At 38.9% G+C, this 16,293-nt stretch overlaps 1 protein-coding gene and 1 long non-coding RNA gene across 11 annotated transcripts in view; one reads left to right on the top strand and one right to left on the bottom strand.

Moving 5' to 3' along the window:
* Positions 1 to 16,293, bottom strand: part of LOC116059638 (LITAF domain-containing protein-like) — a 22,353-nt gene extending 6,060 nt beyond the window's left edge. Inside the window, exons 1-6 of one of the 10 annotated variants that reach the window (XM_035997151.1) lie at positions 16,164 to 16,182; positions 16,073 to 16,124; positions 14,178 to 14,335; positions 10,284 to 10,315; positions 9,076 to 9,220; positions 8,334 to 8,685 (exon numbers count right to left, since the gene is read on the bottom strand). In XM_035997151.1, the coding sequence (XP_035853044.1) occupies positions 8,580 to 8,685; positions 9,076 to 9,220; positions 10,284 to 10,315; positions 14,178 to 14,320 (426 nt within the window). In that variant the 5' untranslated portion in view covers positions 14,321 to 14,335; positions 16,073 to 16,124; positions 16,164 to 16,182 and the 3' untranslated portion in view covers positions 8,334 to 8,579. Of the gene's footprint in view, positions 1 to 8,333; positions 8,686 to 9,075; positions 9,224 to 10,283; positions 10,326 to 14,175; positions 14,336 to 16,037 lie in introns of those variants that run through there. The other 9 variants (XM_035997156.1, XM_035997152.1, XM_035997154.1 and 6 more) reach the window with 9 other exon arrangements.
* On the top strand, positions 913 to 1,489 carry LOC118494189. Its single transcript, XR_004896276.1, has 2 exons — positions 913 to 981; positions 1,059 to 1,489. It is a non-coding gene; the product is annotated as an uncharacterized LOC118494189 (long non-coding RNA).

Genomic DNA, 16,293 nt, shown 5'->3' with positions numbered 1-16,293 from the left:
CATTTGTGTGATGAAGCATTTGTGCTATTTAGAATAGGCCTATTTATTCTATATTTTATTTGTATATTATTCTTAATATTTTATATTATTGTTGCTCTCTGCTGTTACAATTTTTATATATCTGACTGTATATATTTTTGGCACATTTATTTATATATATATATATATATATATATATATAATAACAACATAAGTGAATGAAAATGATATTTCTCAATTGCACAAATCTTTCATTAGAACATTTGAAAAACACACTTAAGAGAATCCAGTTATTTAACTATTGCAATTACAGGAAACACACTTTTTAAGTTGCATAGTCTCCACCTCCAACATTTTCAAAAGACAATGAACACAATTCTGCACAAAATATGACAGTATAAGTTATCAGAACTTAAAATAAATATACACTATAATATAGTAATTTTGCAAAATTCTGCAATTTTTTTTTTTTTGGACTTCAGGAACCATCATTTGGATAGGAGATTTTCCAGAAGAGGACGCACAAATTAGATGACATGTGCTACACATCATCGAGTGTTCTTCATCAACATCCATCGGGTCTTGCATCTACAAATTCAACGGTAATTAAAATGTTATTTATATTGCAAAGAATGTTTGATATCAAACTGATGCTCAGGAGCTTATCTTGCTAGGGATTTGAACCTGTCATTTATCATTGAGGCTTAGATTTGAATAGCCAAAACAATATTACTTTGGGGTGTTTTTTTGTTTAATTTTGGTAACATTAGCCGAACGTCTGCATCCGAGGAACAACACTTGTTAATCGGTAAGAGAGGCCAATTGGCAGATGGAGGCAGCAGGAAAATAGCATTATACTGTACATTCCTGATTGTATAGTTTATTTATTGATAATGATTGTTTGTTGTTGTTTGACAGTGGCAACATTGGAATAATGCTGCAGAGAGGAACAGCGGCTACCAAAGTGATGGTCATCTCTCCTGGATCCACAAGAACTAAGACGTAAAACACAAGCCTACCTCACAGGACTATTTTAAGAGGTAAAAACACAAGCCTACCTCACAGGACTATTTTAAGAGGTAAAAACACAAGCCTACCTCACAGGACTATTTTAAGAGGTAACCTGCAAGTCTAGCTCACAGTGGCACATGTGCCTACCTTACAGTTTCATCCCTAAATGTTTTTATTGATGCATATTATTGATGCATATTGTCAAAATGTTCTACTGTGCTAGAATAGTTTCAAAATGGCCTTAATGCACATTTTCAAAATGTTCTTAAGTTTGTTTTCCAAATGTTGCCAATTCTGCATATGTTCAAAATGTTATTATGAAAGTATATTTTTACAGACAGCAGAGAATACATTGCAGATTACATATGTAAATATTTTAAGTTGACTTTTGAGGAAATTTTTATCTAACTCACAGGGCTATTTTAAGAGGAAAAACACGAGCCTGTGGGCATTGTTTTTCCCAAAATGTGCCAAAGATGCTTGTATGCTGAATGTTCTTATTCATGTAATCAAAAAGGTCTTAATGTTCCTTAAATAGTCTTAATAGTGTAATTTTGCAAATATTGCTAATGATGTATATTTGTTGCCTTGGTCCTTTTCTTAGACCCGTTGTGTTATTCAAGGTAAAGCTTAAGTTACTGTAGGTAAGATACATCACTTATGACAAGAATTTGGTAAGTGTTCAAACTTGTCTTAAATCAAAAAAAAGTCAACTATAGGTTATGCCTGTCACGTTTGGTAAGGGTTAGGGGCAGTCTCTGATGAGTAATTTAAGAATTTAAGTTTATTGCCATAGTCTAAAGCAGACACTACTAGGCTGTTTCTGTTTGCTACTTCTCAGTGTCGTCCAACAGGTTTTATTTTCATTTTTTTTCATTTTTTGAAAGTAGCAGTATTCATGTTAACATTGACATTGCTCTTTGAAATAAAGGTATTTGATTTTGAAGTTTTTATTGCTTATTTTGCATAATATTCACAATAATGCATATCTTAAGCAATTGTCTATAGCCTTGAGAATAATGAAGTTCATTGCAATCAATATTGATTGCAATGAAGACTGATATTTAAGGAAAAAAAATTTAAATAAAAAATTTAGATATTGTATTATCTACTGTGCCTGTCTACAGTAAACTGTGAGAAGTTAAAGTAACAACCTAAACAGAATAGTATTGTCATTTCTAAATAATCACAGAAATGTGCTGCATGTATTTTTTTACTGTATTAGACTGTGAAATCATTTAACAGTGTGAATACAGAAATATACTGTTTTTCTGGTTTACAGACTACTACCGTAACGTAATTTTACGTATGAATACCGTAAAAATAATGGTATACTGCTGGCGTCCCTGCTGCCAGCTCTTTACTGTTATTTTACAAGAAAATTATTTACAGTGTAGCTACAAAAAAAATGATTTACCTACCTGTTACTTTCAATCAAAATAAAAGAGTTACGCACCCTTTCTCCTGGAGCTGCCTGGTACTGAGTGAGGCAATTAGAAACACAGTCAAACTGAGAGATTTTTTTCAAAACCAGAGTTTTGACCGGAGACAGATATTTCAGGTATTTCCTGTATGTCTTACAATGTAATGGAGGGACTGTTTTAGTCCTATAACTCTTAGCCCTCCCTTTTATTCCATGTGACTGGGTGGATCCACAGAAAATGAACTAAATATTATTACAGTGATGTTCAGTGTTGTTCAAATACTGACCAGTATGGCAATAAGAGCTATGACAACGGAAAGGGGGATGTAATTTAATGTCGGCTACTGACATACAACCACATTGCGCATTGTAAAGTTATTTTATGAATGAAATATACATATTACATGTATACCTGAGGGCCAATTCGGGGACGTTTTTGAATCATTTACAATCCCGTAATTATCTCCATCTGTTAAAGGTCCTGTGGCATGAAAATTTCACTTTATGAGTTTTTTTAACATTAATATGCATTCCCCCAGCCCGCCTATGGTCCCCCAGTGGCTAGAAATGGCGATAGGTGTAAACCAAGCCCTGGGTATCCTGCTCTGCCTTTGAGAAAATGAAAGCTCAGATGGGCCGATCTGGAATCTTTCTTCTTATGAGGTCATAAGGAGCAAGGTTACCTCCCCATTCTCTGCTTTGCCCGCCCAGAGAATTTGGCCCACCCATGAGAAAGAGAGAGACATCATGGCTTTCAAACGAGCAAAGTGGCAGTTGGTCAAGGCCACACCCCCACCCTCCACCTTGCCCTTTAGTTTCCTTCTTTCCTGTGATGGTCCTGCCCCAGTATCAGCCATAACTACAGCAGATAACTTCTAAAATAACATTAAAATACAATTATGCCTATAAAGAAATCTCCTGCTACCTTTTACCTGGCTGGAAACAATAACACAGGCTTTTCCCAATGTTCAGCCGAAATCTTTGACCCTTCGGAATGTGTTCTCTGTAGCGCCGTCTACCTGCCGAAAATCATTCTGTGACTTTGCGGGGAAAATCGGACCCGGGCAGAGGCATTAATAAAAACTATATAAAACTAGCGTTCTTTTCACTGTTAGTCTCTTTTGCTGTTACAGGTCATTTATGATCATCACATGGAATATTACACAGTTTCAGAAACGTGTAAAAGTTACATATAGTCACTTTAAAGGGCATTTACCAGGCATACAGTGTAATGTATTAGACTGTATTAATGTGAAACGCTATCAAGTAGCATTATGGGAAATGATGGGATCCATTGTTGCAGTTCGGACAAAGGGCTAATAGTCAAGATCGATAATCTGCTGCATCAATTAGGGCCATTTTTTTTTTTAAACTGTCTCTAACAAGTCCCACAACCTTATGGAGTACTCCTTCAAGTGAGAGATACGGACTTTAAACCATAGTTTGTGATCACTGGATAAACAGCATGAAATCTATTTGCTCTGTCAACCAATTCAACATGCCATTCGGTAAAAAAGGATTTAAAAAAGTTTATATTTAACAGCTTTCAGCGATTAATGGCAGTTTTGGTAAATTCTGTCTCCAGGGCAGGGCCATCCAAGACCCTCAATGCACAGTGACTGGCTTGGCATGTATATGTGACAGTTTCCTGAATACACTGTGCAGTTCTTTGCCTACCATATCTTATTAAGTGATGATGCGGGTGACTCTATGACTATTTTGAAGGCTACTACTGTGTGCATGCCCTATCTTCTTCTCCCTGTGTTTTTTTTAAAACGTATGTTATAATTATGGCTCAAAATGCTGAGTCACTTCAGCTGTTTCCTCAGTCAGGGTCTCATAGGGCTCAGACGTGACTTCACTATCTGATGCAATAGGCGAGCTGATGGGTTTGATAGAGGTTATGTTTTGCTTGTTAAAGAGATGCATTTGGTGGCAGTGGTGGGTAAGAACTCCCATTGTTGGATTAGAGATACAGCGCATGGATGTATAATAAAGACCATGCAGCATTATGTCACTGACCATCCTGCTATAACATACAGTCAATACAAAGAGCCTGACGTTAGCCATGACCAGTGACATGCCTTGTTTACAAAGTTTTGTCAAAGTTAGGGAATGAGGAGTTGCAGCGTCCGCCTAACCCGGCCCACCTGCTTCTCTTCATAGTCATCAGATTTATCTATCATTTAATCAATAATATAGTGAGAGTAGAGGGAGGCAGGTCAGTACAGCCCGATCCGAGAGGGGAGAGTTCTAGCCCGATCCGGCACCTCTCTTTAGCCTGCCTCTCTTAGTTATGCTATTATAACTCTAGACTGCTGGGGAAGTTCCTTCCTTCCAATGACACAATGAGCTGCTCTCTCTTCTCTCTTTTCACCTGTTTCCTTTTGTGTGCATCATTGTCCCAGAAGTGCTTGTTACTAATCTAGCTCTGGGGAGTTTACTCCCCGGAGTCCTTATGTTTCTTCTTCACCCAGAATATCGCCTTGGATTAGGGTGGCACCAAGACCTGGGTCTTGGGTGCAGCTGTCGCTGTGGACCTACTACACCCTGCTACGCTCTGCGATTCCCTGCAGTGTCCGGCTGCGTCCTGCTGTGTCCTGCCGCGTCCACCCATGCTCTGCTGTGCCACTCTACACCCCATAACGCCCTGCTGTGCCCTATTATGACATGAACTACTACGACTACCATTGTAGTCACTGTTCCATTATCTTTATTATGACTATTATTGCCACTGTTCGTCACACCCCCAACCGGTGCCGTCAGACACCGCCTACCAAGAGTCTGGGTCTGTCCGAGGTTTCTTCCAAAAAGGGAGTTTTTCCTTGCCACTGTCGCAATAGCTACTGCTTGCTCTTGAGGCAACCACTGTAATAGTTGGGTCTTTGTAAATTACAGAGTGTGGTCTAGACCTACTCTATCTGTAAAGTGTCTTGAGATAACTCTTGTTATGATTTGATACTATAAATAAAATTTAATTGAACTGAATTGAATTGTTTACGGCGAACACCGAGTCCAGGTTCTCCAGCACGGCCACGACCAGCGGCATCAGCTCCTTCACCACGTCCTCGTCGTATTTCCCGATAAGCTTCTCGAACTCGCGGTAGATGGAGTTGGCCAGGCCCGATACCCGCTCAGACATCATCGCTGATGTCCCCGGGTCGTCCTGGTACACAACTCCGTCTTCCAGCTCCATTTTAGTCCTCTCCCGTTCAGCAAACTGGACCAATGTGGGTTCTTCAGAAGACCGATATCACACAGAACTGTCCAAAGGCCGTGAAGTCCTGAAATATATATATATATATATATATATATATATATTTTTTTTTATCTTGTGGGAATATTATATACACATTGAATAATAATCTTTTATAGCAGGGTGATATCCATAGCTTTTTTGGGTGCTACACGGACATAATGAAGAAGTAGCCTAACTACACCGAAAATACAGAATTAATTTATGTATTTCGTATATTTAGGAATGCAATAATACTTTTACACACAAAGTATGAATGCATATGACGTCACCTGGCACGTTGTAAAAGAATCACGAGCTTTCCAGTCGTTTTTTTATGTTATTTCACCCTTATAAGTGCACATGTAGATGTTATACACGAGTCACATTTAAGGGAATAACTTCAACAATCATGAAGAATGTGTAATTTTCTGTTATTTTTACAAGTTTCAACCATATTCTAGTATCTTACTAGAAGGTGGGAGAGGGGATGAGTTGCCCAGCGATTTTATCCATGACATTGCCATCACGGCTACAATAAACAAGGCAACGTGTAAACAAGAATCACTTTTTCATATGAACATTATTTATTGCCTAAAACCAAACCAAATTTCAACAGAATATTTGAGACTTATTATTTTAGAATATTTAAGAGTATCAAGTAAGCATCACATACATTTTATTTTATTTTTTATTTCACCTATATTTTTACAGGCAAGTCATTAAGAACAGGTTCTTATTTACAATGGTGGCCTGATAAGTGGCAAAGCCATTTAGGGAAAGGGAAAGAGGGCTAGAAAATAAATACATTAGTAATACATACAGTTTAGAAATTACATAAAATACAATTAATCTAGTTCATGTTCACTCTAGTATTTTTTTGTTTTGTGTTCAATTGTTCCATCCTAAGAAACCTTTATCTACCGAGTCCTAAAAAATAGTTTTAACTTTTTTTAGTGGCAACATGATATAATTATGGCGTGCACAATTATTCTTAAGAAAGAGCAGTGGTTTCCAAAACAACAGAAAGGGAGGTACTGTATTATAGATTTAGAAAATGTTGTGTTACTTAATTCTTAATATTTCACCTCTTAATAGCAAATTGTACATCCACATCGGTATCGGTACAGATATCATTAAAAAAAAGATCTTACCTCAGCTGTTGTGATTGTGGAAATAGTGGTGATGGGTTACCTCAAGTTATGCCACTGAAATTGGGAAATTAAGCTTTTTATACCGTATTCCAAGCTCGTTTTCATCACTTTGGCAAATCATGTGACTATAGAAGTAAACCACAGCTTTTAAAGCATTAAATTAATCATGAGTTGATATTCCTAAATTACAAAGACATGGTTAGTATACTTACGAGTATCCAGTAGAAGTAGATGCCTGTTTGGTGTTATCTACATTGATGTGCCTATCATGTGAGGCCACGCAGTTTTAAATGTTTGAACATCCTTTCGGTTTCCTTTGGCTAATCTGAAAGAATGATTCTCTTTGAAAGCTGTCATCCAGTCCAGGTATGTAACCTAAGGGTGTGGTTGGGTGCGTCACACATTTAAAAGTACATTTTGAAAAGATGCTGGAAAGTCCAGAATTACCAGCCTCCACCCTAAGGTATCAGCAGTTATTGGACACCCAAAGGTCCAATAGAAAGCTAACAAGCTATTGTACAATGTACAGGTGTCTATTTTGGTTTCTCTATTCACAGTACCTGCATCATGGCAGCACATGGCCTACCTGGACTCTGCAGACGTGGTTACATATTTTCATTATCACTTGACACAGTCCCACCCAGTGACTGAGTTTGGGAAACATGCCACGAGTGAGCATCAAGTGACAACATACTGAACCAGTTTTTCACCTCTGCCCACCATCTTACCCTGCCCCAGTCTTCTTCCAGTGGTGTAGTCCATGTGATACGCAGGTATACGAGGTATACCCACTTAAAAATGCCCAATGACACGCAACAACATACTTTCCATTATATTTTTGATATATTTTGAATTGTCCTCTGTGGTTTTTTTCTACGCAAAATAAAGGTATTTCCACCGTATATTGGTTCATAAAAGTGTATCCGAATACAGGAAATGAAGTTGTTGATGCTCAAAACTTCCCTGGGGAGGAGACCCAGACCCCCCACTATGATATATTTAATTACCTGCTTCATGTAGTTCTACTGGAACATAGGGTCAGTTTCAGCAAATATGACAGAAAGTTAGTTTTATAAGTCTTACCTACTGCACCTTTAATGTTAGCAAGCTAACATGCTAAATTCAAAAGTTGAACATGGTAAACCTTTTTATAGCCTACCTTCTAAACATTAACATGTTAGCATTTTCACTGTGAATATGTTCACATGCTAATATGAGCATTTAGCTCCAAGCACCGCTGTGTGCAGCCTCACAGAGGAGCTAGCATGACTGTAATCTGTCTCGTTGACCCTCTTCTGAGAGAGGATAAAACAGAACATTAAACAAATGCCTTTCTTTTAAAAGAAAAACAAATGACGGTGGAAAAATTAGTCAAACAAGGAATGACAAACTATGAAGCACAATTAGAAAAGACTGGGCAGTGAGAAAACATGAAATTATGCAGCAGAAAATGTAAAACACCCAGCAACCAACTGGATTCACCACTGGACAACTCATAATACTGCAGACAGCTGAAATAAAAAAAAAAATGTATTGGCATTTATATCCCTTGTTTAATGAACTACAAATGCTTGCTGAATATACAGTAATGTCCACAGTGTGATGCCTCATCCTCTATTTGATTAGCATTGAAATTATAACGTAAAACTGTTCTAAAATGACAGTGAGAATTTCAGTATAGGTGCATTTAATATCATAATTTTAATCAGTATAAAAAGATGTTGTAGAGCAAGTTAAGGCTACAGATAAGCATTGAGGTCTTTATTCAGAGTCACTTTCACATTCGCTTGTATATGTAGATGACATTGTTGCAGTTAGGACAGCGGTGCTCCACATCTTGGCAGGAATCAACACAGAACGGGATACAACAGCAAAGAAAACACCTGTGGGAGGAAACAAAGAATTGTAACTTTCCATTTGTGTTCCTAAAGTTATAATAGTTTGTGACAGAGTGTACCATGTCCTGTATAGTTTCAGACATTCGCAGTATTAACTCACTTTCCCTTTTCAAAACCCGCTTGAAAACACATTTTTTCACATTGGCATATCCAACATGATCACCACTCATCTGTACTTAATGTTCTGTTTGTCTTTGCTATTATTACTATTTTATTATCTTTTAAGGTGACCTTGAGTGTCCAGAAAAGCGCCCATAAATAAAATGTATTATTATTAATTATTATTATTATTATTATTATTATATATTTTATCCAAGATAGAAACCACCATAAACTAGACGTGTAGTAAGTTTCTATCCAAAAGGATGTTTTTACCCAAAGAGGGTGAGGCCACCACAGATGGCCCAGGTCATCAGGCCTGCTGTGTGTTCTGTCTTGGTGATGACTGTCTGCTGGCAGTGGGGACACAAAGTTTGTCCCGGGACATCATGTAGTGCAGGCGTTACTATCATGTGAGTCACTGAGGATGAGAAATGCACAACACAAAAAGTAAAGGATTTGTCTCCTTATTCTTTTGTCTCTGTATTACATTTTGAATCTTTGTCAGTATTTGCTTGTAACCACTGCAATTGAAAACATCCTAGTCTAGACACTTCGTAGAAGGTGACATTAGCTAGTGTGTGCATAGTTTGGACAGTGTTAAAGCACTTCCATCCCTAACCCCTTGCAGGGGGAAAAACACATTAAAAAGAAGGGCCCAATTGTATAAAGAAATGTATTTTTATTATTATTTAATAAAACTGTTGTGGTCAGCTAGTTGGACATTTTGGTTGTTTCTGTAGTTTTTCCACTTTGGGACGTTACCACCAGATTTGAGGATAAAAATGTACTGACTGCACTGACTCAACAAGACCAGCAGAGGCTGCCAATAGTACAACAACTGTAATTTAATTTAAGGAGTTTCTGTTTTGTTTCTGTCCGTCTACGGTACCTGTCCTATAATTTAAGTTATTGAGGCATCCCAACATAGAGGGTTCCACAGTAAAGGACAGCTCAGATTTTTCTCATTGTGTAGTGGGAAACTGTCATTGACAGACAAACAGTGTAACATACAACATATCAATTAATGTCTATGTGAGAAGCCTACAGTTCACATGACGTGTTTTAGTGTTTTTCACATGTGGAGACCATGTGAAGAAGTATAAGATACTCAGGATACTCGTCTGTTACAAGCAATACTCAAAATGTGACTGCTCACCAGAAGAAGAAAAAGTGAACAATAGCGTTTTGTTATGCACAGAAGCTACAAATGGGCTATTCTTCAGATCCCTTTGGTAGGAGACAGAGGACTTCACCCTCTGACCTTTGGAAAGTATGCAGAGGCAGTTCTCACTTTACAAACAGAACTGAAACACATTGACGGTCTGTTCACAGATGTGTGTTCACAATTGTGTGCTCACAGGTGTGTCTTCACAGATGTGTTTTTACGTGCAGGGTGTAAATGTGTGTTTGTTTACATGTTGTGAGAAATGGTGCATATGTATTGTCTTTTACATGAGAAAGTATTGTCTCAGCCATCTCACCTGTTGTGACAGGTGCAGCCGGGGGCGGAGCATAAGGAGCACCTGCCAGATAAAACACACAGGACAATTCAGAAAAGATTTCCATAAATCACTTATCATAACATTACTGGTGTGGTTATATAGACATCATTTATGGATATATTTCTCACAGGTGATACAAACAAGACATTCTCATATCTTAAGGACGGAATAGGTGGATTGTCAATGGCTCCCCAAACGATATACAGTATATGACCATTGTATTTACTGCCGCACATTTGCCGTTTTAAAGGAGAATTTTTACGTTAATCTTGATCGCTATAGCTATGCGAGTACTTTCGATAGAAAAAAACCCGACCTGGATCGGTCCTAGCAAAATGGAGTTTCTGCAGCTACGTGTACAAGCTTCCACTGAGCTAAAACAGCAGTTGTCGGGGCAAGTTCCAGAGTGCCTTTGTGCCTCTTAACAGACAAAACAGCAATTAATATGTCTGTGCCACATGAACAGGGCCCTAACATGACAACAAGATACATTTTCAACTCAGACATTGTTTAAATTCACCTACCCTGTCTTGATCCTGCCGGTGGGTAGCTTGGCCTGTTAGCTGCTAGCTGCTAGCTGCTAGCTGCTAGCTGTTAGCTACTAGCTGCCGTCCGTTATAAGTGTGTTCAGCCAGGCTTTTGTGAAAATCATCACTGTGCAAGTCATAGACATCATTTATCCCGTTTCCATGTAGTTACAAAGTCACTGATATGGTCATAACCACTACAGTGCTCAATTACCTATTTTTGAGGGAGAAATAAACTACAATTTTTCGTCGCGAAGGCATGATGTCCTCTGGAGGACATCCACCAGACAACCGGGCACTCGGGCTAAGCCTCATACTCACCAACACCAGATCGATCACACACAAAATGGATGAGCTACAAATACACACGGAACTGCTGCATGATGCTTTTCACAAAAGCCTGGCTGAACACACTTATCACGGATGGCAGCTAGCAGCTAGCAGCTAGCAGCTAACAGGCCATGCTACCCACCGGCAGGATCAAGACAGGGTAGGTGAATTTAAACAATGTCTGAGTTGAAAATGCATCTTACTGTCACGTTAGGGCCCTGCTCATGTGGCACAGACATATTAATTGCATTTTGTGTCTGTTAAGAGGCACAAAGGCACTCTAAAACCTGCTCCGACAACTGCCGTTTTAGTTCAGTGGAAGCTTGTACACGTAGCTGCAGCAACTCCAGTTTGCTAGGACCGATCTAGGTCGGGGTTTTTTCTATCGAAAGTACTCGCATAGCTATAGCGATCAAGATTAACGTAAAATTAGCCGGAATTCTCCTTTAAACATTAGGACTGTAACACATGAATGCGGTGGAAACTTTAATCATGTGACCATTCAATTTAAAGTAATGGCAGCAGCTTTTAACCAGTTGGTGATGCAGAGACTGTATGAGTAAAGCCGAAACATCTGGATCGCTCCCTGGTGGCTGACTGCAGTCAAAGAATTTATAATATGGGAAGAAGTTCCACTCTCTCGTTACTTCCGGCTTCTGAACTGGTTGCAGTTCCACCAGAGTTCCATATAGGGGGCGCTCACAGGCCAGTGCAGAATGAATGGGACTCTATGGAGCTATACCCCTCAAAATCCACTTTTCTCAGGATATAATTTTTTGTCTAGTAATTTGAATGTTGCATTTGAAAGGGGAGGCTAAGAAAATACACACTGCTGGGTGTTAGATTTTTTTAAAGTGGCTTTTTTGTTCTAAAAAGCCTTTTAAAATGTCAATGACGTCATACACATATACGGCCAGAGATACTGCTTTACGGCAAGCTCTGAGTCGCTTCCTTTTTTCTCTCGAGGCATCGACAACACAGCTGACAGGTTAGGCTCTCCCTGTTAATACACATGCTAGAAAGAGGTTTGCTAATGTTTTAAAGACCACGCCGAAATATTCACTCTGACATTCTGGTTCTGCTTCGGATGCCGTCAAGCGGGATCTCCGATCGTAATCAGTCCTTCACTGACCAATCAGCATTCATTAGCAGAATGCTAGCGTGTTATGGCCAACAACGACTCAACCTGTAACAAATCGAAAGGGCATAAGTACTCGTTCATTCAACTTTCGACCTATAATCCATGTTGAACTTGCAAAAACTACAATCAAATCTGAGATTTCTCAACGACAATCAGGCGAAAGAGACAAATTTAGCCGTCTAGCTCCATAGGGTCCCATTTATTTTGCACTGGACCGTGATCACCCCCAGTGGAACTCTGGTGGAACTGCAACCAAAGTAGGTAGAATGGGGCTTAATAGGGAGTGGAACGGCTTTCCGTAGACGGGCTTTGCTGCAGTATAGGTCATAAATTTGCCATTTGCCATTCAGAATGAGCTAGCATGCTACGGTTAGCCACCTCGTTTCGGCTAGTGACATAAAAATCCCTGCCGATTTTGAACAGCTCACCCGGAGACTGAAGGCAGGACACATTCAGAAACCCGTATCTCACTCAAAACAGCATGGATGGTTTTTTTTCAAAGTTTGTATGTGTGTGGAAGCACCAGAGACACAAAAAAGAACCAAAAACACCCCAAATCCCAGAAAAAGTGATTTTTTCATAATATGGGCACTTTCAGTGTTAATTTTTCTGACAAGTTTGGTTTTAATTAGTTATTTAATGCTATAAAAATGGGATGAAACATCATGATTAACAGCTAACTCGCGCTTGGTCGGGCGGTTGTATGGGCGGAACTTCGATATTGTTGCTCTACTCCCGATCACTACTGCGCAGACTCTTGCTCCGAACTTACAAGATGGCAGCCAAATCTGAGATATTTTGGCTTCACTTCTGTACAGTGGAAGGAATGGAGAGGCGTAGTCCATCTTCATATACAGTCTATGCTTTAAACACATAGCAAACGTTGTGAAATGGAACTAGTTAAGTTTGGGAAACAAAAATACTTAAAGCAGCCATATTATGCTCATTTTCAGGTTCATAATTGTATTTTAAGGTTGTACCAGATTAGGTTTACATGGTTTAATTTTCAAAAAACACTATATTTTTGTTGTACTGCACCGCTTTCTCTCACTGCTCCATATCCTCTTTTCAGCTGGTCTCTGTTTTAGCTACAGAGTGAGACCTCTTTTCTTCTTCTTCTTCTGTACTATCTTTGATTGCACTTGCACATGCTCAGTAACTCAGATGTAGATCATGTCAGCTAGCTAGCTCCATAGACAGTAAAAGAAAGGCTGTTTCTACAACTTCGGTCAGTTACAAGGCAGGATTAGCTGGGAGACTTCTAAATGAGGGCGCACATGTAAGTAGTTCTTTTGTAGATTATGGTGAACTTGTGTGTGTTGTAGCAGTGCTTTGCTATTGAGAACGAGGTAGCATGCTAGAGTTAGCATGCTAGCGTTAGCATTAGCATTAGCATGCTAACGCTACGAGCTAATGGTTGTGGTTAGCCTGCTCGTTTCGGCTTGTGATGTCACAAGCCGTGCCGATTTTGAACAGCTCACCCAGAGACTGAAGGCAGGACACATTCAGAAACCGTATCTCACTCTAAACAGCATGGATGGATTTTTTTCAAAGTTTGTATGTGTGTGGAAGCACCAGAGACACAACATAACACCCCAAATCCCAGAAAAAAAGTGATTTTTTCATAATATGGGCACTTTAAATAGGATAAGTACAACATCAATGATTGGCTTGAATTGAGTCTCGTAAAAATACTAAAATGAGGACGTAACATGATGTCACAGACGGCGATGCGTCACGGACTAAAGTCCTTAAAACTCGGTTTAATTCAAAAAGTGATAGTTGACTTTTGGTTTCACACGAGACACAAACCCTGGATTCCTAAAATTCCTGTTTGTTTGAACAGTATCATCTTTTAGCCCAGGCAGACACAGACCTCCCTGGTAAACAGGTGGAGGCGCTGCAGGGGAGAAGCCCGGCTGAGGGTACATCCCTGGCTGCTGCATGGCACCCCCGTAGTTTATAGGTGGCCCAGGGTATGGTGGAGCCGAATCCTCTGGTGGGTATCCTTTTTCCATCTTCAGAAATCTTAACTGCATATTAGAAATGTGTATTATTCATTTTTTCAACTGGCTTTCGGGTTTAATCAGCACTGCCACAAAAAGTACAAACGGTATTTGTACACTTTTCATTACATAATAATAGCTATGAGGAAATGATAGTGAAAGTGTATGTTTTTTTTAAATACAAACTAGAGCAGATTTGGTTAGAAATGCAACCAAAGAAAAAAAGATTTCATCAAATTTAGAAGAAAAAAAAGAGTGTTTAGAAGCGGACACAAACATTTCCATTAATATCTATAATATGTTTTTAAGAAATTATCAAGTTAGACTTAATTGAGCTTAGCTGAGTTTTTTTGATTTTTTGAGTAAAGCACTGTACACTTTCGTGTTCTAACTGACATTTCCTGTGGATCTATACTCTCTAACCAGAAGTTCCACATCCTCTTTACAACCTACACCACGTGAACATCTACAATGACAAATGTAAATCCAATATTCGCACTACCAACTCCTGAGAGAAACATTTGGGTCTTTTGCTGCTAAATGCTCATCATGTTTCCTAGCTGGTAACTGTGTCTGTCTGCTGTTTGGTGCTGATCACAATGAGCAACCCCTTTCACATTGTCACTTGATACATTGCTTTTATAAATATATATATTTTTAATTGCCTTATGTAAAAGTAACAATACCACAAGAATATTTTTTTGAACATGATTAAAGTGAGTGCTATATTATATATTGGGCAGTAACATGATATTAGTGTTGCTGATGCATTAATGAGGAAGCAGCTTTCATTTGTTGTTGCTGATGCATTAATGAGGAAGCAGCTTTCAGTTCTTGTATCTGTAGCTAATTTTAACTAATCTTTGATTTACTGTTATTAGTAGTTTCATCTATGATAGTGCATCATTTACAAGTTGCATGTAACCTGTAAAATAACTATTAACTATATGCATAGTGGAGTAAAATGTACAATATCTGCTTCTGAAATGCAGTGAGGTAGAAGTAACTCAAGTATGTTACAAGTACTTAAAAATTGTCCTACAGTACAGTACTTGAGAAAGTGTACTTAGCTACTTTCCAACACTGGGGAAAACTGAGAGTAGCTTTAAAGAAACTGTAGTATTAATACAGTAGCTCTTGGTTCATGGCAGCAGGCAGATGGAAGCAGTTAACAGCAGCAATTTACTTTATTAGTCATTTGCCTATTGTGAGAGGCGTAGGGCAATAGAGCCTGTGTGCTTTGCTCCGATAATGTTGCTCTGTACTTGTCCTGAGTTTTCAGGGATGCAAACCGACATACGTTAGTGCTGTATTTTGATAATATGGAATAATGTAGTGCCAGAATGTATGCTGGTCGGCCTCGCTCATAGTGAACAGTCAGTCAGTCAGTCCCCGCAAGACTTCCTGTCTCATCACAAATCGACCCTAAATCAATTAGAGCAACATGAGCCACACACATTAAATCACCACAGCATTGGACTTGAGCCTCACCCTGTTTTGTTTGGACAGGGCGGCTGGATAAAGGTTACATCACCAATGTCTGACAGGAAAAAAGCACTATGTTCATATTCTTCGCATCTGTTCTGTACAGTGGTGGAATAATAACATCAACAACTAAGTTAGGATAACACCCAAATTCATATACAGTACAAACACAAAGCTGATAACTTTAACACAATGGCAACAGTAGCTGATCATTATATAGCTACAAAAAAAATGATTTACCTACCTGTTACTTTCAATCAAAATAAAAGAGTTACGCACCCTTTTTCCTGGAGCTGCCTGGTACCGAGTGAGGCAATTAGAAACACAGTCAAACTGAGAGATTTTTTTCAAAACCAGAGTTTTGACCGGAGACAGATATTTCAGGTATTTCCTGTATGTCTTACAATGTAATGGAGGGACTGTTTTAGTCCTACAACTCTCTGATTCCTCCTCCTCCTTGGCCCTCCCTTTTATTCCATGTGACTGGGTGGATCCACAGA

Source organism: Sander lucioperca, chromosome 21 (assembly GCF_008315115.2).
Source record: "Sander lucioperca isolate FBNREF2018 chromosome 21, SLUC_FBN_1.2, whole genome shotgun sequence".
NCBI lineage: Eukaryota > Metazoa > Chordata > Actinopteri > Perciformes > Percidae > Sander > Sander lucioperca.
The sequence above is the reverse complement of the archived record's forward strand: the minus strand, read 5'-3'. Positions and strand labels throughout refer to the sequence as shown.